General features: G+C 34.0%; 1 protein-coding gene across 1 annotated transcript; it reads left to right on the top strand.

Moving 5' to 3' along the window:
• Window positions 1-13,379: 13,379 nt before the first annotated feature.
• On the top strand, window positions 13,380-21,355 carry LOC144852934 (uncharacterized). Its single transcript, XM_078710989.1, has 13 exons — window positions 13,380-13,392; window positions 13,631-13,879; window positions 14,295-14,546; window positions 14,663-14,769; window positions 16,248-16,473; window positions 16,573-16,686; window positions 16,939-17,064; window positions 17,656-18,003; window positions 18,283-18,358; window positions 19,407-19,462; window positions 19,733-19,986; window positions 20,277-20,375; window positions 20,575-21,355. The coding sequence occupies exons 1-13, from the start codon at window positions 13,380-13,382 to the stop codon at window positions 20,647-20,649; spliced, it is 1,995 nt and encodes a 664-aa protein (XP_078567115.1). The 3' UTR covers window positions 20,650-21,355.
• Window positions 21,356-22,936: the final 1,581 nt, after the last annotated feature.

The raw sequence follows: 22,936 nt of genomic DNA, 5'->3' as shown, positions 1-22,936 counted from the left end.
ACGCCTTCAGCTTCTGACAACTCTGGAACCACATTTGTTTCATCAACACACTCACCTGGTGATAGTTTTGATGTTGGTGAAACTCTTGTAACTTATTCTGTGACTGATGATTCTGGAAATAACCAAGAGGAATCATTCACTGTTACTGTTCATGGTATAATACTTGTTTCACGTTATGATTTACTTAGGCCTAAAAAAACGTTATGATTATACAGTAGCTAAAAGACTCGACGGTGGTGATACTGTGGTAAACGGTTGGGTAGATATTTCTAATGTGGTAACCTGATTGTCACTTATTTCTACCTATTTTTTCTTTTAAAGAACATGATACAACTCCTCCAGAAATCACAAACTTACCAATTGACGTTACACAAAACTCGGATTCAGGATCAGATAGTTCAACTGTAACATGGTCAGCGCCATCAATCACTGATAATGTTGGAGTAATTGATATATCGTCATCACATAACAGTGGAGATTCGTTTTCAATTGGTACAACAACAGTTACATATACTGCTGTAGATTTGGCAGGAAATGAAGCAACCTCAAGTTTTACGATAACAATTGAAGGTATAATAAATATTACTTTTAATATTTTAACAATGTTTAAATAATAATGCGTATTATTGAATAAAATTATAATTCAGTGTCTTCTAAGAGATGACGAAACGCCAGCACTCTCAGACATTCCAAGTGATTAAAACTATAATAGAATATCTGGATTCCTTCAAAATTTAAGCCAATTTATTTAATATTTTTTTTAATTACCTTTTTTTAAGCCTTCTCTTTTCCGTGTTTACTTTTTGGCGATGATCTTGAATTGTTTATTAATTTATTTTTGTTTATTTATCACCATCTTTAATGAGGGTGGCCTATCCAGTTCCAGTGAAGGAATTGGTCATTAGGGCCCTCAAAAAAACAAAAAAGGATATAAAATATTCAGAACAAGTTAAGTATATAAAATCTGTACATAAAAGGTTTAATCGTTAAAATGGTAAATAAATAAAAAGAAAAAAAAACTTATCTAGCAATAAATCGTTTGAGTTAATATCAACAAAAGGCTTTGTAATTGGGAATTTTGTTAAAATATGTAGGCGCTTTGTAACTAAAACATTGTTTAAAAATCTCTAAGAATTGTCGAGGAACAAAATAAGGACAATTAGTAGAAAATCGCGTATTTGGTCGACCAGCAGACCTCTGATATAATCAGGAACGGCATTGGTAGAAGCTCGGTAGTCAAAGCATTCAAGTTGAGAAAAAAACCGTTGAGGAATAGAACAGATGTGAGGGTGTTAAGAATGTTTAAAACTGTTAATTCTCCTAATGATTCCTTTTCCAATTTTTCAGATCAATTGTTTTATATATAATCCATTCTGACGGGGTATTTCATTGTTGATGTGACCGAAAATAGATAAATAAATAATAAAAAATATGTACATAATAATGCGTATTATTGGAAGCTAAATTATAATACATGTCTTCTAATAGATGACGAATCTCCAGTACTTTCTGACATTCCAAATGATCTGACATTGAGTCCTGGTATGGGTTCATCAACATCTATTGCAACCTGGACTGAACCAACAGCCGTCGACAATTCTGGCAATGTGGTTGTTACGTCAGATCATGCAAGTGGAGATGCATATGGTGTCGGCACTACAACTGTGACGTATACAGCCGTAGACGATTCAGGAAATGCTGTTTCAAGTTCATTTATAGTAGTAGTCGTTGGTAAAAAAAATGCATTATAAAGCTCTGTCTACACTATCAAACTTAATGTGACGAAAAAATGTGACGACATATCACTACTGTAATTTGAGCACTACTCATTTTTTTGTCCAACTAGTTTGATAGTCTAGACAGAGCTTAATATTAAAATAACTTTATTGATATTTGTGTTACATACACTGCTTCTGATGTCACAGGAAACACTGCGACATGCGTGTTCTCGATTACCGTGACAGGTACATTATTGTGATAAATCATTCATTCACTTGTCTGACCTATAAAATAGCCGCAACTGTGTGAAATTAACCAATTTTATATTATGTATGTAGATGACCAAATCCCAACAATCATGGACTGCCCCGGTGACATAACAACAACTACAGATGAAGATCTTGACACAGCGAACGTAAACTGGGATGAGCCTAGTGCAGTTGACAATCACATGGTCGATACCTTCACCTCTACTATAGCTTCTTCATCAGACTTCTCTGTTGGCCAAACATCTGTCACATACACTGCTTCTGATGTCACAGGAAATACGGCAACATGCGTGTTCTCTATTACCGTGACAGGTACATTGTTGTGATAATTCATCATTCATTCATTCACTGGTCTGACAACAACCACCACCACCAAAAACAACAATCACCATCCCCACCACTCATCACTACCACCATGACACTGGTCTGACTACCATAGGATGTTCCTCTTATACTCATTAAACATACAACGACACATATGCGCAGCCTCTAGATCAAGGTATATAAAGTTATATGTTAATCCTAATAAAGCATTTTTAAGAAGTTGGAAACGTGATTAAATAATATATGGTACATTCAAACTTATTTATTTCATTACTTTACTAGATGACCAACCTCCAACATTCCAGTCATGTCCAGCTGAGGCAGTTTTGCAGACTGTACCAATTGGTAGTGATTCTATACCAGTACTTCTTCCTGATCCAAACCCAATAGATAACGTGCTTGTGGTTGAAACTGTCAAGTCACATGAATCGGGTGATGAGTTTAGTATTGGTAGTACAACTGTAACGGTTACAGCCGTTGATGCCGCTGGTAATAGTGCCGAATGTTCGTATAGTGTGGACGTGGATGGTAAATGCGTTATACAATAAACATTACAATCGGTCCTATGATTTGCAATTAATTATCTTTTGTATTTCTTTTGTATTATATTTGATACGTTTGTTATTTACATTATTAAATGTAACTATGTATATTTACCTTGTCTAAGACTTGGAGTAGGTTTGCTTGCTTTTCTTTTATGTAATGGCTGCCATATAGCGTGCGTTAGAAAATAATAGTAATAACAAAATTCGAGAATATCTGATGGCTCATATTTAATTAAATTTGTTCATAATATTCACTAATATTTACTGACTAGTCATAATTAAAACATGTATATGGTCATATTGCTTTAGATACTGAAGATCCAGTGTTTATAGGCTGCCCACTCAATATTGAACAACCAACAGACTCTAATTCTAATGATGCCGTCGTTATCTGGATTGAGCCTGAAGCTACGGACAACTCTGGTGAACCTACTGTCACTAACTTGTATAACCCTGGTGATGTATTCCCTATCGGTAGTACTCCCGTTGTGTATTCTGCTGTGGATGCAGATTCGAACCTAGCTACATGTTCATTTACAGTTAATATAGTTGGTAAGTTATCTATTTAAAAAAAGTTAAATATTGTACTTTTTTGATAATTTGTTTAATGCGTTTGTTTGGAACTGCATGTGTATTTAATTATTGCAATGTGGTCTTTTCTTAAAATGATACCAAATTTAACTGAACAAGTAACATTGTTTATTCATTGGTTGCAGATGAAGAACCTCCTGTATTTACATCAGCTCCAGAAGCCCAAAGTCAAGCCACAGCAGAAGGTACTGCAACGGCTGTTGTCACTTGGGATGAACCTGAAGCTAGCGATAACTCAGGAGCTGATCCAACCGTCTCCGTTGATATACCATCAGGAAGCATTTTCTCAATTGGTGATACTACCGTTACATACACAGTGACTGATACGAACGGGAATGAAGTCATGCATTCTTTTGTTGTAACAATAACAGGTATGAGGTCAACTAGTCTTTTATTAGTAACAAGATAAATCGAAACGTTGACTGGTGGACTAACATAAAAAGGACAATAATATATAATAAATTCTAGAATACTGAACATTATTCCACAGTAGGCCTAGACATTGAGTAAATTGAGTGATTGACAAACCCTCTTGATACGTCCACACGTGCATTTAATATATACTTATTTCATGTATCATAGACGACGAACCACCAGTGATAGACAGCATTCCAGAATCGACAGAGTTAACTACAGATTCCGGAGAAGCTACTGCTAGCTATTCTTGGACTGCTCCAACAATTACCGACAATTCTGGCTCAGTGGATACAGTTGTAACGGAAACATCGCCAGCATTATTTCCAATTGGAACAACTGTTGTTTCATATACTGCAACCGATCCTTCTGGAAATACAGTAACAGAATCATTTAGTGTTGTAGTTACAGGTGTGTTTAATTGTATTCAAATACTACTATTAGTCAATAAAAACTACGAAACAAATAGAGTGTACAGACTATCTGTGCACTGTTATTGAAATTGTTTACAGAAATTGTTGATGGAAATAAGATAATACGTTCAATCATTATATTTTCAGATAATGAAGGACCTGAACTTGTTAGTTCAGTAAGTGATGCAACAGGTACAACCGATTCTGGCAGTGCTACTGGTTCAGCTTACTGGACTATACCAACCTTTAATGACAATACTGGTGTTGTCATCGTGACGTCATCCCACAATCCGGGTGACGATTTCCCCATTGGAACAACAACTGTAACGTACACGGCAGTGGATGAGGCTGGAAACACGTTGACGACATCGTTTGATGTTACTATAGAAGGTAAAACATTATATTCTTTCTTTCTTTTTTGAACTACAATGAAATTACTTTTGTTTTACATAATGACTGTATCTTGTGTTCCAGTAGTGTAATAATGATTTTGGTTCTTTCAAATCCTTTCGTTAGGAAAGCTTCGTATTGAATATGACCGGAAAAGCGAAGCAATATGTTGTATCATAAAAAAAATAAAAAAAATCAATTTTATTTAAGATAATTGGATATAGATATTAAAACATATTCCTTTTCCTCAAGATGACGAGTCTCCTGTTTTCGAGGACGTCCCAGAGGACAGAACGGTCATCCTTGATACTGGTGAAACAAGCGCAGTTGTAACATGGGTTGCCCCTACTGTGACGGACAACTCTGCTGGAGTTACGTTAGAGAGTTCAAATGAACCAGGAGAAGTGTTTTCCGTTGGTGAGACGACAGTAACGTACACAGCAACAGATGTGTCTGGCAACACAGATACTGTATCTTTTGTCGTAAATATTGTAGGTAAGCATGAATGGTATTCTTTATCTTAACGATGATTTAGATTTTTTTAATCCTTCAGCAAATAACTAATAGCATTAATGCGTTATTTTAGATGAAGAAATACCTAACATCACATGCCCAGCAGGAATAGAAGTCACAACAGACGAAGGAAGCTCATACGGTACTGCATCCTGGGAAGAACCGACTGCAACTGACAACTCAGGTGAAACGACCGTGACTTCAACAAGCTCGCCAGGTGCTACATTTCCATTGGGTATTACCCCAATACTCTACACGGCTACTGACAGTAGCGGTAATGTTGGAACGTGTTCGTTCTACATTTATGTACGAGGTAAAACTATATTGTGTACTACATACACCCGATATACGTAACATATCCGTATAATTTCTAGCGACAATTAACACATTACTAATGTATAGCGTCTACTGACACTTTATTATACATTGCCTATCTATCCAAAAGCGTTATGTCAGGCTATTTTTCCATTAAATTCAGATATGGAGGCACCGATAATTGGAAACTTACCAGCCGACATTGAAGCGAATGCTGAATCCGGAGCTGGTGAAGTAACTGTCGAATGGGATGAGCCAACAGCTTCTGATAATGCTGGTACAGTTACAATTACCAAATCACATGACAGTCCAGCCGAGTTCCCAATTGGGAATACGGTTGTGACGTACACATTCACTGATGAAGCTGGTAATAGCATTACCCACGAGTTTACAGTCACAGTAATAGGTGAGTACATCCTCATGAATGTAACGTAGTATTATCAGTGAAACTTTTTACTCAAGTAATCATATATGAGCTGAAAAAGCCCTGAACCCGAAGTAACAATGAAATGAGATTTTTGAATATTTTATTTTACAGACACCCAAATCCCTATATTTACATCAGTTCCAACAGCCGTCTCTGCTTCTGCTGCTCCTGGTAACTCAGGTACAGTAGTCCAATGGTTAACACCAACAGCAGAAGACAACTCTGGCTCCGTAGTTGTGACGTCAAACCCACCACCGGGATCTGTGTTTCCCATAGGATCAACAGAAGTGGTCGTTACGGCAACAGATGAAGTTGGCAATAGTGTTGTTGAAACATTTACAGTTACCGTTACTGGTCAGTAACAATATTTACTTATTGTTTATTTACAATAAGACATAGTATACATAAATCAAATGTATGGCAATGAAAATGTGAGAAGGTAAACCATGGCTTAGTATCATAAATGTGTTTTCCGTACCAAATATAACAATAGTTATTCTCAATAATATATAAATAATTATAATTAATATATGGTAGATGATGAAATCCCAGTTTTTGCCAATTGTCCTGATACAATTGAGCATGAGCTTACATCTGGATCTACTGCTGACATAACATGGACAGAACCAACAGTAACCGACAATCATGGTGTGTCAACATTCAATAAAAGTCATGAACCTGGTGACCCTTTTGGTATTGGAACAACAACTGTGGTTTACACTGCAGTGGATCTTTCTAATAACGATGCACTCTGTCAGTTTGCAGTCGTGGTTCTCGGTGAGCACGTTTTTCTTTATTATTCGTTATCATCCATAACTGTTTAAACATAATTTTCATTGTGCAGGCCTATTCTATTCAATGGAATATGTATAATCGTTATTTATTTTACCATAAACAGATGCTATCAAGCCTGATTTTACCTACTGTCCTGATGACATTACATCATGTAATGATCCAGAATTGTACACTGGCGTTGTCATTTGGATAGCTCCAACTGTACACGACAATGTTGATATTGGAAACGTAGAGAATAACTTTGATTCTGGACATTCATTTTCTGTTGGAGAAACTCAAATAGTGTATGTTGCGACTGATGTAGCTGGTAATACTGCAACGTGTTCATTCTCGGCCATTGTTAATGGTATGTAGTTTATTAGGCACATACCATTATTATAAGAATGGTATGTAGTTTATTAGGCACATGGTATTATAATTAGTATACTACATTTTACCTTTATGATTTCTTATCTGTTTCAATCATAGACTGTGAATCTCCAGTAATAACTGATGTGCCTACCAATATAGTTATTGATTCCAATCCCGGTAGTGCCAGTGTAGTTGTTTCATGGACTTCTCCTACTGTGACAGATAACTCTGAAAACACACCTCCCCTGTCTGCTTCTATCCAGCCTGGCTCTGTTTTCCAAATTGGTACAACAACTGTTGTGTATTCCGCTACTGATATTCATAATAACACAGTGGAATACAGTTTTTTAGTCACCGTTAATGGTAAGTTTTGTTTGTGTTTTCCTCTTTTCGTTTTGTACACCACACGCATTTGTTTCTGAATATGGTCATTAATTAATAATAAGGATTAAAACATTAGTTGACAAAATATGCTATTGAAAAAACAGAAGAGATTTTGTATATTATTTGTATTATTTAAGTTGTAATTTGTAATTTCTTTTGCATTTTGTTTTAGATAACGAGCCACCCGTTCTTGATGGTTGCCCCTCTGATATCCAAACAGAGTCTTCAGTGGTTGATTGGGCGTCTCCATCCGCCTTGGATAATTCTGGGATAGTAACAATAACATCAACATATTCTCCTGGTGACACTTTCGTTGAAGGCACCACTGATGTTGTTTACACTGTGACTGATGGCAGTGGTAATACTGCACAATGTCAGTTCAGTGTCACGGTTATAGGTAAATAAATTGCAAAAAGCATGTTTGAGGATGCTTAAGTTATACAAATTCTAACATTGAATGCAATATTACTTAATATAGTTTCAGCCGATACTCGTGTAGTATTAGGTCAACAATAAATAGATTGCTGTATTATTGTGTCTGACAGCAACATTACCAATATTTATTTTAGTATCTTCCTTTCTATATTTAATAGACACAACCGTTCCAGACATCGAATGCCCGGTATCACAACAAGTTTCAACAGATGCTAGAGAACCAACAGCAGTGGTGACATGGGACGATCCAGCGGTTGTAGACTCGACTAACGTCAATGTAACTTCTTCAATCCAATCAGGAACAGCCTTTGAGGTCGGCGTTCATACTGTGACGTACGCAGCTGTTAATGCTAACGGATTCCAAGCTGATTGTACATTTACCATTACTGTAATTGGTAGGTATTATTATAGTATAGTATCTTATTCTTTACGCAATATTTCCAGAAACCTCTAGTAAACAGCACATATCAAAATCATCGCAGCATGGTCGTCGTTACACAAATCACATCTCAGAAACCTCACGATCATTACTCGTTAATAGGAGCACCACAAAATAAAATGTTTACAAAATGAATAGGCAAAAATGTGTGTAATTCAAGCATGGTGCACCATTACAACCAAACAAACCGAAATATGCCATTTAAATTGCACGATCGGCCTTTCATGGCATGGTTTTACTGCGGACTATCCACAGTAGATAACTGGAAATGTGCTATAGGCTATAATGTTGATATTTGTGAAACCTATACTGTAATTTGTTTTTAATTATGTTATAGATAATGAAATACCGCAGATTTTCAATTGTCCGGCTGATATTACACAAATTGGGGGCACTGTTCTTTGGGAACCCCCAACGGCAACAGACAACACAGTTTCAGTGACACTTGTATCCGATCATGTGCCGGGATCTACTTTTTCTGTTGGAGTGACATCAGTTGAATATACAGCAATGGACCAGTATAATAATTTAAATTATTGTGTATTTTCTGTATCTGTTGAAGGTATGATAACCGCTTTTATTTTCTTTAAAAAAGGAAGTTATTATTTTAATAAACATCCAGCACAGAACTTAAACCATTGACATTGACCGTTGACATAATGTGTTTGACCTGGGATGGTAGGCTCATTTGACTACCGACTAGACTGCTAATTCCTTCTACTTGCTAATTATTGATAATTTGATTTTAAATTATTAGTCGATAAAACAAATCCAGGCTGTTGGAATATGGCAGTTCTTAACACAAAATATAGGTTCTTTTATAGATTCTCTTTTTTTCAATCGTAAAAACGGAAAGGAAACCGTTCACAACATGATCCGAATAAAAATGAGACACAATAGATGAGTTTCCTTTGAGGCTTATTTTATATATTACTAGATGATGGGTCACCAGTAGTGGAATCATGTCCAGCAACCATCCAAGTAGAAGCAGCTGAAGAAACAGAATCAGCCGTTGTTACCTGGACACCACCTACTGCAACAGACGATCAAGGAGTCACATCAGTAACGGAGTCACACTCACCAGGGGATGAATTCAATATAGGCACAACGGTAGTTACTTACGTTTTTGAAGATGATGCAGGAAACATGGCGTCCTGTTCGTTTTCCGTTGATGTAACTGGTATGTTATTCTTTTTATACAATTAGTAAACATGGCGTCCTGTTCGTTTTCCGTTTATGTAACTGATATGTTATTCTTTTTTATACAATGAGTAAACAAGTAAAGCTTAGTTTACACTAGGACGCGAGTAATATTACAAATCACGACAGGATGTTTTATCCAAACTGTCCCTAGAGACTGGTCGTTGTTGCGTTGAGTCCACGTTACAACCAAACTTGAATTATAATTTCATATTTTTTTTTATTAAAAGAACCCGTTGACAACGTACAACCAGAGGTGGAATGCCCGGAAGATGTGTTGGAGACAGTTAGCGTGGGTATCGCGTCAGCAATTATATCATGGGATGACCCTGTCGCCACTGACAACGTCGGTATTCAGACACTTACGCCAACGCACAATCCATCTACTTCATTTAGTGTAGGGAGTACTGTTGTCAGTTACATAGCTATTGACACTTCTGGAAATTCAGCTCAGTGTACATTTACGGTTACCGTACAAGGTAATTTGTTTTCATTTGTTTTGCAAATATTATACTGCATTGCATCAATAGTATGGTTTATTAGAATAATGAAAATTATCGAAAACCCAATATGTCTTCTACATCCTTAGTTATGTCTTTTTTTTAATTTCTAAAATTATTCAATAAATCATCTGTTATATGATATATTATGTTATATTATGTCGTCAATGTAAATGTGTTTTGATTATTATGTTACAGACAAAAACATTTTGCTTTTCTTTTATTCGTTTAGAATTCATAGACAACAATGCACCAACTATTAACGGGTGTCCAAACGACATAACAGTAGAAACAAGTTCTGCTAACATTCCGCTGCCGATCTCTTGGGTTGAACCAACCGCTACAGACAATTCTGGTGATGCTGTGTCATTAGATACAAACTTCTCTTCTGGATCAACTTTCAATTTAGGAACAACTGTTGTTGAATACACGGCAACCGATACGTCTGGAAACACCGCCGCGTGCATTTTTAATATTGTAGTCATAGGTAAGGTTGATACACACTTAATAAACCAAACACTGTCTATTACACCTACATCATGCTTTACTATCATAAACATATCTGTATTTTCAGAGGAATTTGTTGACACTGATCCACCAGTAATAGTTGGATGTCCATCTGATTTTCAAGTTATTGCACCACTTGGCCAGACCTCAACAACTGTTACCTGGACGGCACCCACAGCAACTGATAGTTCAGGCACTCCAGTTGTCGTGGCTAGTCATAATCCTGGAGATGTGTTCCAAACAACTACAACAGTTGTGACTTATACTGCGGTGGACTCGTCCTTAAACCAGGCTGTGTGCTCTTTCACGGTTAATGTAATTGGTATGTTCTGAAAATACGTATGCTAAATGCTACGCATTCAGCTGGATTACTCTATTATTTGCCCTAGTTTTGATCTTAGTGTTAATACAAATAGGCCCAGCGTTTATTAGTCGAACGTCACTAGATTAAACAATGGGCCTGTTACCCAAGAAAGAGTAACTTTTTATTTAAGTTTAAATACACAAGTACTGTAATTAGTAAATTTCACGTCCATCCTAATTTGTTCAATTTCATATCTTGAGGAGAACTACAAGGTTTATGCGTATATTTTTTGTAGGTCAGACAGATACAGAAGCCCCGACGTTCACATCATTTCCGGCTGATATTGAAAGAGTTGTTGCACCTGGAACATCAGACGTAATCATCACTTGGAACACTCCAGTTGCGACAGATAATTCAGGTACAGCAACTGTAACCTCACAGTTCACGCCTGGTGAGATGTTTCCCGTTGGTGCGACGACCGTCGTGTATACAGCTACCGACTCGTCTGGGAATACAGCAATTGACATGTTTACAGTGACAATTTCAGGTAAGAGTACGTTTATTGTTGTTTGAAGGTTTTCATGGCGAAATCAAACCACAGCATATTGATCAAAACGTCGAGAAACTCAACAATTCTTTTCAGAACTAATATACGTTGTGTACCGCAATCTTTATATCAACGTTTATTGTTATTAATAATTGTGATTTTATAATAATCATTGATATATCGGTGAATTTAATTAAATACTACTACCACTGTTTTATAGAAAGTAGTATAGTACTATTTTAATATTAAATTAATTAATTTGTAGTTGATGATTCACCGCCAACCATTGACAATACTCCAGAAGATATCGTTATTACAGTTGACTTAGGAGTGACATCAACATCCGTGATCTGGGATGAACCTACAGCTACTGATGAATCTGGTACAGTAACTCAAGTGGGTCCTAATCTAGCCCCTGGTTCAACTTTCCATTTGGGAACATCAACGGTTTCATACACATTTGTAGACCAATACGGAAATACAGCCACCACTCAGTTTACTGTTACGATTCAAAGTAAGTAGTATAATTGTTATGATTATTGATCAGTCGCAACATTTAATATTCTGTCTTAGTGTCGTATGTATGCCATTATTCTGAGATAAAATCATAATACATACCTACCTTTTCTGTCGTTTGTATCAAACCATATTAACTTGCACTCCGGCTGTAATTTAATTCCAATCAATCGTCCTTTAACAAATATCAGCTGTACCAACATATATAAATAACAAATAAATGCATTATAATTAAACATTTAAAGTGTACTAATTATATTGCATATCAATATCTTGATAGCTTATAGTAGTGTGTATGATCCATTTTTTTCACTCGTTACTCCATTTCTTTTCTTCCTACATGGCAAATATCAGTGTATTATAATTATAAAGTAATATTAGCCAAAACAATAAAAATTAATCAACTTTCATTAACAATTAAAGGTGCAGAAGATTTAGAACCACCATTTATTTATGGATGCAGCGGCGACATTAGTACAACGCTTCCAAATGATGCAGATTCATTAGCGGTCTTGTGGACGCAACCTACAGCAACAGATGACTCGGGATTGTTTACAACTGAAAACAACTATTCTCCTGGTGATTTGTTTACTGAAGGCGTAACAGAGGTTGTATACACCTTTACAGATGGCACTGGCAATGCTGCGATTTGCACCTTTAATGTTATCGTAACTGGTAATGTGTTCTGTTTTCATCTTAACCTTGCAATAGTAATGTTTTCTATGGAGATTTTAGTAAAATATACAATTGCTTATCATGCATAATTGATTGTTTCTGAAGGCAAATTAACAAATATTACAATCCACAAGTTAAAGTTTAATTATCACATTTTGTATCACATTTTTACTTGCGTCTAATCTTATTTAGCAATTACATATGATTTGGAGGGCATGTGCATGAAGCCGACGATCAGATTTTGTCTTAGGCAACCATCTGACTAATCAACTTATATTATATGACCCAGTAACAATTATTATTTGAATCGTATGTCATAAATTACAAATTCCTTTAAAAGAGAATGAAGTCAACGGTTTCTTTAATAAAAGGCTTTAGGCATCTAACCTTATTGTTATCTTCAAGAATTGTTTATTCTCTTTTTTAATACTGTATTGCCTAATTTATTTATGGAAAGTGAACCCCTACTTTCTGATCAAATCCTGACAATACTAAGTGTATACTATTTTCCTAATAATCATTTTAAAAATGTTGTTTAATGTCTTCGTAGACCTGATTAGTCTCACTTGTCCCGAAGATCAAACTGCTATTGCATCGCTTTCGTCATCATCTTTAACATCTGTATTTTGGACTGTGCCATCGATTGATGAATCATCCGGTTTTACATTGACATCTACATATGACCCGGGCTCGCTTTTCGCTGTCGGTTCAACAACTGTGACATACACTGCTGTTGACGATTTAAATAACGTCGTTACTTGTAGTTTTTCTGTTATTGTTAGCGGTAAGTCATTCAAACTTTGCTAATGTCTAACACCAGTACTGCTGAGTATATTTTCGTCCCCTTTTGTTGCTTCAACCACCACTTATATTCATTTATTCAACGTGATTATTACAATATAAGCAGTAATATTGTTTTCGTTGTTGCAAATCTACAATCTCCATATAAATTATTTTAATTGTTATCCAATTTAATCCTTATTTTTTCGGTAATTTTTGTATATTTTTTAACCCTTTTATCCATAATGAGTATTTAATTTGAAAACTGATATTTTAGAACAAGACACAACTCCACCAGTTATTATTGACCTTCCGGCTGACATAGTTACCACGACAGCAGCTGGCAGGAATACAGCAACCGTCTCTTGGAGCAGGCCATCAGCTACAGATAACTCTGGCTCGTACCAGCTTACAGCTAACTACAACAACCCAACTGAGTTTGAAGTTGGTACGTGGGAAGTCATATACACGGCAACAGACTATTACGATAATACAGCCACCGCTAGTTTTAGCGTAACGGTTGTAGGTACGTCAACAGTAGATTTATTTTCATTTACTAACTTGTAGTCAGAAATATCGCCAATAGAGTGTAACTCTAAGTAAAGCGACAGAACAAATTTTGAGAATTCAACCTTTGATCTATTGTAACATGCATTTTCATGAATCTGATGAGCATTACTTTTTTCGTATATAAAATATTTACAAACGGTCACCAAAAACATAAATATATTTGAATAACTAAAAAAATTGCTGATATGTTTTAATATTATTTTAAACAGTTATATTTTTAAATAATTGTATTATTATATTATTATAGTAGTTTTAAACGGATGTACACTAACAAATATTAGTTTTTAAAAATGAAGCCTACAATTTAGAGGAAAAATATTAGGCTTAAATTTAAGGTTTCACTAGAAAAATTTGACTTAATTTAATTGTAGATAATGAGAAGCCATCAATTAGTGGTTGTCCGTCCAGTCAGAGCTCATATGTTCTTGATTCCTCTTCGACGGCACTTGTACACTGGGACATACCGACAGTGACTGACAATGCAGGACCTGTTTCTTTAGAATCCAATATCAATATTGGTGATCGTCTGACCCCAGGACAGTACATCGTAACTTACACAGCGACTGATGAAAATAGCAACATGGCTACGTGTTCATTCACTTTGACAATATCGCTATATTCTTGTAAGTTTTATATCAGTCGTTATTAATCGTATATGTAATTGACGTACGGTAATAATTGACTACCAAAGAAAATTGTACATAAACTGTATCTAAAATTATTTTCCTAACTAAAATAGTTACCAGTGAGATACAAGGTAGCACAACTTTCAATTCCATTGGTGGAATTACTGGAGGTTTTTCAGAAGAAGATTCTGAAAATATTCTATCAGGACTGCAAGAGGATGTAAGTACATATCACAGATTAAATATTACATAAATGCAAATCATACTAATAAAAAATATATTCCTTATTAAAAAATAAGGCCATATACATGGCTGCAGCCGCGTGCTCAAATTTGAGTTAGTGTTTACCGACCGACCGACCAACCGACCGACATAGTGAGCTGTAAATTTACGTAAAGACAGGTTACTGTTTGAATTTTTACTCGATGGTATATAAAGTTGGTTGATACTTTCGGTACTGATTTTAACCACCTAATGTAACCCTATTTACTAATTAGGTTTAGTTAGATAATTAGTTAATGACAGTTAAAATGAATTTAGCTTCAACGATTTGCACCAAATAAATGTGTTTTTCCAATCATGTTATACACTGTCTAATGGATGTCCATGCTGAAAAATACCCGCCCACAATAATACGTGGATGCTCCGCATTTACCTATCTTCTTCTACGATAATTGAATAAATATAGCCGAAACTGGTCAACCAGCTTGTGTACAGTATCATAATGTTAAAGACAAACCAACTTTCTTTAAAAAAATACTATTTTAACAGATTTAATATACGTTTATACAAACGTATTGCTTGGCGATGAATGGAACATTCCAATCTCATAGTCTCTCAGTGTGTGTACTGTTAGATACATAAACACATAATTATACAAATACTTTATTACTGACATTTGCTTGTCAACGTTTTTATAAATTACAAAACATATAAACGTCGTTACATTCTATTTTACTATTTCAATCGACTAATGACGGTGACAGTTTTAACGAAGTATTAAATCGCAAATATTTTACTGAAAACAAATAAATGTTGTTACTGAGTATCTCATAGTCTCTCAGTGTGTGTACTGTTAGATACATAAACACATAATTATACAAATACTTTATTACTGACATTTGCTTGTCAACGTTTTTATAAATTACAAAACATATAAACGTCGTTACATTCTATTTTACTATTTCAATCGACTAATGACGGTGACAGTTTTAACGAAGTATTAAATCGCAAATATTTTACTGAAAACAAATAAATGTTGTTACTGAGTGGATAAAGAATATACAGTATTTAAAAATTGTGCCTCTTTGCACCTATCTCACTTCCCCATCCCTCAACCCTAATGCTACATAATATTATAAAAAACACAAATTGGGTTTGCCTAAATTTGACTAATAGGATAAATATTTTCATTTATTATAAACATGACTGTTCAATATAACTCGGATCCGCCTCATTGAATAGAAAGTCTTTCTTTCACGATATATTCTCCATAATCTCATAAAATAAGCGGATTAATCGAATAAAAAACAATATATATTTATTTATTAGTTCTGAAAATAGTATACTGATCCAAATTTTCTTAATTATTATAGGCCTACTTGTGATTAATTTCAAATCGATAGAATATTATTTATTGCCGTTTTCATTCTTATTCTGCAGAACATCATCAGTATTTTGTTTTCTTATTATATTTAGATTGAAGATGTTCTAAGACAGAGTGAACTTGCATCTAGTATAGTTGGTGTTACAATTAATGGCTATTCTTTCGATGTCAACAACGATGTCGTAGTTGACTATGCACTCGTATTTAAAGAAGGATCGTCTGTTACTGAAGCTGATGTAGAATCCGTTTTGAATGCAGTACTGAATGACGGTACCCTTCCAACTGGTAATGAAGTCCAAGGCGGCGCTTTTTATATTGGTAGGTTTTGTTCTCGATTATTGCAGAATGTCAATATATTTGTCTCGTACCAATAAAATTGCCCCAGTAACATTTTCAACGTGTTCTTGTGATACTCAGGAAATGGACAATGTGCAGAAGTCCCATGTCTAAACGGAGGTGTGTGTACAAGAGTTGAAGATAGTTATGAATGTTCCTGTTCCTCAAGTTGGACCGGAGATTTGTGCCAAACAGGTTAGACAATTAACTATTGTATTTCTTCAGTTGTACCATCAAGATAGAGAGGTTAATAATAATTTTTTTAAATGATTATGTGATAGCAGAAAAACATCTTTTTTGTTGTTGACACTAAGTATAGACACATTCAATGATGCACGCGCACGTTGTATGCAATACAATGCACTGCCGTTGTGCTGCCGACTCTTTAATTATGCTATATAAAAAGATGTTAACTTGACTTCAATTAATTTATGCTTAAATTTCTAGACGTGGATGAATGCACATCATCTGACAATAGTGTATGCGACAATGATCTAATTTGCAAAAACACGTACGGAAGTTACTCATGCCAGTGTCAACCAGGCTTTCATCTTAAAGGTTCTGTTTGTGTCTGTAAGTATAACATTCATTTTTAAAGTTAAACAATATATATTATTTTATATTTTGTTATAACATACCTGGGTGTGTTCTTACTATCTCATTGGTTAATTTAGTATCAATGGCATTCTGTATTTAGTTCTAGTGCATGGTAAAGTAATATTTAATAGTTCTTGTAAGAAGTGGTTATATTTAGTTTTTGTAAATATTTTTTTTGTAAATTTTCTGGTGACTGTTTTTAACAATCTATAGCGTGTATAACTGCTCTACTCTGTGGTTGAAAAATCAGTTATTCTGAACGAAATTTATTAAATTATGAAATCAGCGGATAATTTTAAGTTTAGTTTAAAACTGTAGGTGTAGGTGTTATAAAACAAAAAATGAATGTTTTATATTTACTTTTTTTTTTCTATTGAAGAGGATACATTTTCCATTCGCTGAAAGAGAGTTTCGTAAAATAGGTCTATGCTGCCATTCAAATGATACACATTAACCCAACTACACTTGCAGCCTACCATTTTATAAAGTTATCATAGTTTTTAGATATCATATATGCATGTTAGAATACTAATTTAAAGTACGGTACATTTATATTTCTTCTACTAGTATCCAAAGAAATTACTGGTGAATTCGCTATTGCTGAAATTGGAGAAGCCACAGCAATATTTACGGCAGTTTATACAGATTCAACATCAGCAGAATATTTAGATTTGGAAAATAAAGTGATTGAGGCACTCACTGGAGTGTTTCAAGTTTTAACAGGCTTTACAGGAGTGTATGTTTTTGGATTTTCCAGTGGAAGTATAAAAGTACAGTATGTTGTTCAGTTTGATTATGAATCAAATACGACAGCACCAGATGTAAATGACATATTTTTTGATAATGTTGCAAATGATGGTATGCTTGCTGAGTCTATTCTAGATTTGGAACCAGAATCATATCAAGTTATAGAAGGTATGTATCCTTTCTACAGTACATTTTTAAATTTAAACATTTCCTACCTGATGCTCAGTGCTATCTCCATACGACAATATTTGGCCTAGTACCATAGGAAAATTCTATAATACTGTATCTTATGTGTATCACAAGTGGTGCTTGAAATAGAATTATAAGTTAAATTTGGTAGAAAGTGTATCAATATTAATAATACTGTTATCATCGTTAGCAACGTTATTATTTTGATACAATCCAGTTACAAATTTGTCAAACTAAAATAAATTGCTGTTTTACCAGAAATATGTCAGCCGAATTTCTGCTTGAATGGAGGTACATGTTCAATAAACCAGGACACATATGCTAGCATGTGCACGTAAGTTATTCAATTTAAAGTTATGATTCAAGAGATAATAATATAGTTGTGAAGGTTACAATGTGTGATTACAAATCAACAATCAGGGAAAAATGAAATCGCGTAGAGAATGAAATGTTCAACTATTCAATATTGTAAGTGGAAAATGGTAGCGCGATTTTATTCTCTGAGAGTGAATACTGTAATTCCGTTATGTAGAAGATACTAAAGTCTGCTTGGAATCTATTCGAGTTACGATAATGGAATATGCTCTGATGAAATATGAAAATACGAATAGACTTGAGCATCTAAAAACGTAGATAAATATAAAGGGTCTCTTTGGTTAATAAATTAAAAAGGAAATTAAAGTTAAAATGAGTAAGATTAAAATTCTTAAAGTAACAACATATTTTGTTCCAAAAGGCTACCGCTATCTTACATTTTTCCAAAAGATGAACTTTTCAGTTACCTTGCATTTTTCACAATCTTTACAGTTTTTATTTTTCCAATACACTAATTTGTCATTAGTAGGTAGAATCTTATGTAACAATTTAAATATACATTCTGATTCCTTAATCTTTTCATTTATATATATTATTATTTTCTACACAGACACAGTCTGAACCAATCTTTAAGAATAGCTTTCTTAATACAATAGTACTCTATTATATATATGTTTCTTCATTAACTTATTACATGTCTTCTCTTTTGAAGATACTATGTCTTCAATTGTAATCATTCCAGATTCAATCCATTTTTATATAGTGATTCATATATACATTTCTACAGAGGGGTTGTTTCATTACCTCAGATCTAGACAAAGGTTGTTTAATTGTACATTGATTAATACTTATATCATTTCAAGAATGAATCCCATATCGATAGAATGTTGGAATAGAGTAATTTATTAATGTAATTTACTAGAGTAACAACCCAATCGGGTGCTTCAATAATTGATGCATTAAGAATTAACTTGGATAAACCAAGCGTTGTGATATAGAGTTTATAAATATAAAGTTACTACTTTGCTGTAGTACACAGTGTACAGTGTTCATATATTATCTTTTAGATGTGCAGATGCGTACACGGGTGACAATTGCGAAGTGGAAGTTAAACCAGAAAAAGGTACATAAGAGTTGTGATTGTTTCGCTCTATTTGTATGAATTGAATAATCAGATATAGATTGGTAACAATTAGTATAGCTTACATAATGAGAAGACAATTGTGGACAAAACCCTGTCTAAAACAAAATAAAATAGACACATTCCTATATTTTGTTTAGAAATTTATTTTATTTTTCTAAAAGTGTTGTGAACCTAAATAAAAACAAACATTATTGAGTGCAATGTATTGTAAAATATCACAATAACTAATATGCAATCATCCTCTTACAGGCGATGATTTCGGTGTGATTGGCGTGGTTCTAGGCTCCGTGGCTGCATTTATATTTGTATTCATAATACTCGCTGGATTCTGTTGCTGGCTCTTAGGCGCAAGACGTCGTCATCGAAAGGGCGCTCTCTATGATGATGACCATCGAATTATTGGTACACCAACGATTGTCAGAGCATCACCTGCAATAGCACCTGTGTTTTATAACCCACCTCTTGCGGAAAATGGTTATGATCTTCGTGAGGAGTCAAGTCTTGTAAGACAAATTATTTGTTATTATCTTTATTTGTCCTAAAAGACAAACCTTTTTTTGTGAATTTAAAGCTCTCAAATTTATAAGCAAAGAAAAATGAACAGTTGTTTAAACACTTTTAAAAAAGTGTTTAAACATTGAAGTTTAGAAATAGATGTTACGATTTGAATGTCCGTGTTGGTCTTAACTCACATCTCCTATTACGATTGCTCTCTAAATTAAGATATTGTAGCCTACATACCAGTTTACTACCAGCTGAAATACTCAATTATTTTTTATTTTTGTCACATTAGAGCTTTGATGATCGTTCTCGCAGTATAAATGATAAGAATGGTTTTCTGAACCCGTATGTTGCAAGTGGGTTCGTTAACAAAGCACACGATGTATCAATGGTAAGTACAATCGTTAATTTGATTTGTAGTTAACATTTTATCTCGTTTAATTACTTCCAATATATTTACTTTGTTTTTTTAAATAAATATGTATAATTAATTTATATATACTACCAAAAATATTCTAGTAACTAGACTAATAAAGATTATTAAGATTCCACTATGAATAAATATATATTATTTTTTTATATTTTAATAGAATCGTTTTGACGACGATGAAGTCAGTGCAGAGGACAATAACTCAAATGTAAACGAGAATCACCGCATGTACTGAATGATCTGGTGATGGTACAACTTTTAGAAAGAAAAAAAACTTGAATTAACCTTTATAGTCATGCTCTGCTAGAAGCCTAATAAGTTTGCTTCAGATTTGTTTATATTTATATAGATGCTTATAGATTAGTGATAGCTAAATTATGATTATATGAATTGTATCATTGAAAGTATTCATTTATTTTTATATTATCGAGTGTATGTGTGTTTAACTCAGGAATTGACAAATATGCAAAAAAATGTTACAGAGTTCAATGGTATAGAAATAATGAATGTTTATGAGTTTAATATTGAGAGTATTTTTTATTGATGAAAACATGTTATGTAGACTCAGTTTTAGCACTAAGATAATTATTAGGAAATTAATTGGAATTGTGAATAATTGTGAGTAATAAACTAGCGTGGCAAACGTAATCACTTATGTGATGCTTCCAAACAATTAAAACTAAAAGTATAAAGAATGATTAACGATGTACATTAATGATGTAACGTAACCAACCAATGTAGGTCAGTATTTATAATATTTTACTTTGTATTTGGGATTGCGGTTCTATACCTCGTATTTTCTTTATTTATGTGAATTATAGATTTCAATTCAGCATGTGTTTTAAATTAAAGATACCGATAAATATTATTGTTACATATTTATAAGTAGAATATCAGATATATTATATTGAATGCTATATTCTAATTTTATAACTATACAAACAAAGTATATTTTCAATGTATAGAATAAATGTATAGAATAATGAAAACCTATGGCCGTTTTTTCACAAACGTGTTAGCATATTCACATTTCAACATTTCAACACATCGGTGATGATAATAACTAGAGCTACTATATTATAGAACATGAACACAGTCAGTTGGAGATTGAACCATCAATGCATTTTTATTGAGGAATTTTGATTGAAATCAGCTCCATGATCAAATAACTGTTAAATTTTCCTCTAATCATCGAAGAATTTTACCTAGCTTCTATGTTTATAAAACATAAGATTTTCTTTTTTGAAAGATCTATTTAAAAATATCCAACTGACTGCTTGTCACATGCGTAAAAAGCTTTGCCCTCAGACAATGAGGAAAACTAATTTAATAGTGATATTTTTTCTCTCTTTCTACATTACATAAATCAGTGTATCAGAAAATGCTCGAAGCTATTAAGCTAGGAAAACTTAAAATTACACCCCTTCGCGACATTCTAATTATAAATGAAATGGGTGGTGCCAGTCATACTAGACCAGTCTAGCTAGGAGCAACTAGGAGCATTTTAAAGTGTTTGTAGAATGAAAAAAAGCGGCTAAAAAACAGGACCCAGTCAGTTGAAACTGACTGGGTGAAAATAATTTCCATTTCCAACGACCAATACTTGGATGCTACACTTGTACTTATTGCCTGATGACAAAGCTTTATAATTATTTCACTAATGGCCAGATGTCGTGGTTTCTAGTCCTACCAGAGTAAAAAACAATAACAATCTTAATACTGCTTTTTTATTATTATTTAAAAAAAATGTTTACGACGTAATTAAATTTGCATTACAAACTGTATAATAATTAATTATGTACATTAAAAAAAATTTGCTTATTTTTAATTAATTTTTATTAAAAAGCTTTCATTTCAAATTGCTCAGCTTACAAGCAACACTATATTATAGCATCATACAGTACAGCAATTATTTTAGATCAACAATACATAAACTTTGATTTTATCAGGTATGTACAATTTAGCCTAAATATAATAAAAACAAATACGATTTTATTGGACGAAAAATGGTTTTTAGTCGCGTGCAACGAGACTCACAGCTCATTATGTCAGTTGGTTGGTCGGTCGGTTGGTCGGTAAACACTAACTTGAGCACGCGACTGCAGCCATGTATATGCCCTTGTTTGCTTTACCACGGCCAAATTAGGAGTGACACAGTTACCATGATGACGACGGGAATGATGAAATACCATAGGATAACGACGATGATATTGATACCTGAAACGGTTTTGAAGTCGACAAAAGATGTCGACGTACATCGATGGCGAAACGCTTTCATAATGATAAACGGCGATAAAAGATGTCGGCGTACAAATTTACGATGAAACGTTTTCAATCCCTCCCACTGTGTGAACTTGCTATTGTTTCTAGCTTTCACACCAGTTCACACCCTATTTCACTTATATTTCCAGTTTCCTGGACTTTCTGCATTCTCACTCCGGACGATCAAAGCATAATTGATCGAAACGTCAAGAAACTCAACAGTTCTTTTCAGAACTAATATACGTGGTGTACCGCAAACA

The sequence above is a fragment of the Antedon bifida genome, chromosome 9 (genome assembly GCF_963402885.1).
Source record: "Antedon bifida chromosome 9, ecAntBifi1.1, whole genome shotgun sequence".
In the NCBI taxonomy this organism is placed as follows: domain Eukaryota; kingdom Metazoa; phylum Echinodermata; class Crinoidea; order Comatulida; family Antedonidae; genus Antedon; species Antedon bifida.
This window is presented reverse-complemented; position numbering and strand designations above follow the sequence as displayed.

Excerpts from the sequence above, each read along its gene's own strand:
- LOC144852934 (XM_078710989.1), top strand. Across the intron at positions 14,547-14,662 it reads GACAATATCGCTATATTCTT|TTACCAGTGAGATACAAGGT; the intron begins GTAAGTTTTATA and ends TAACTAAAATAG. Across the intron at positions 16,474-16,572 it reads AGGCGGCGCTTTTTATATTG|GAAATGGACAATGTGCAGAA; the intron begins GTAGGTTTTGTT and ends TGTGATACTCAG.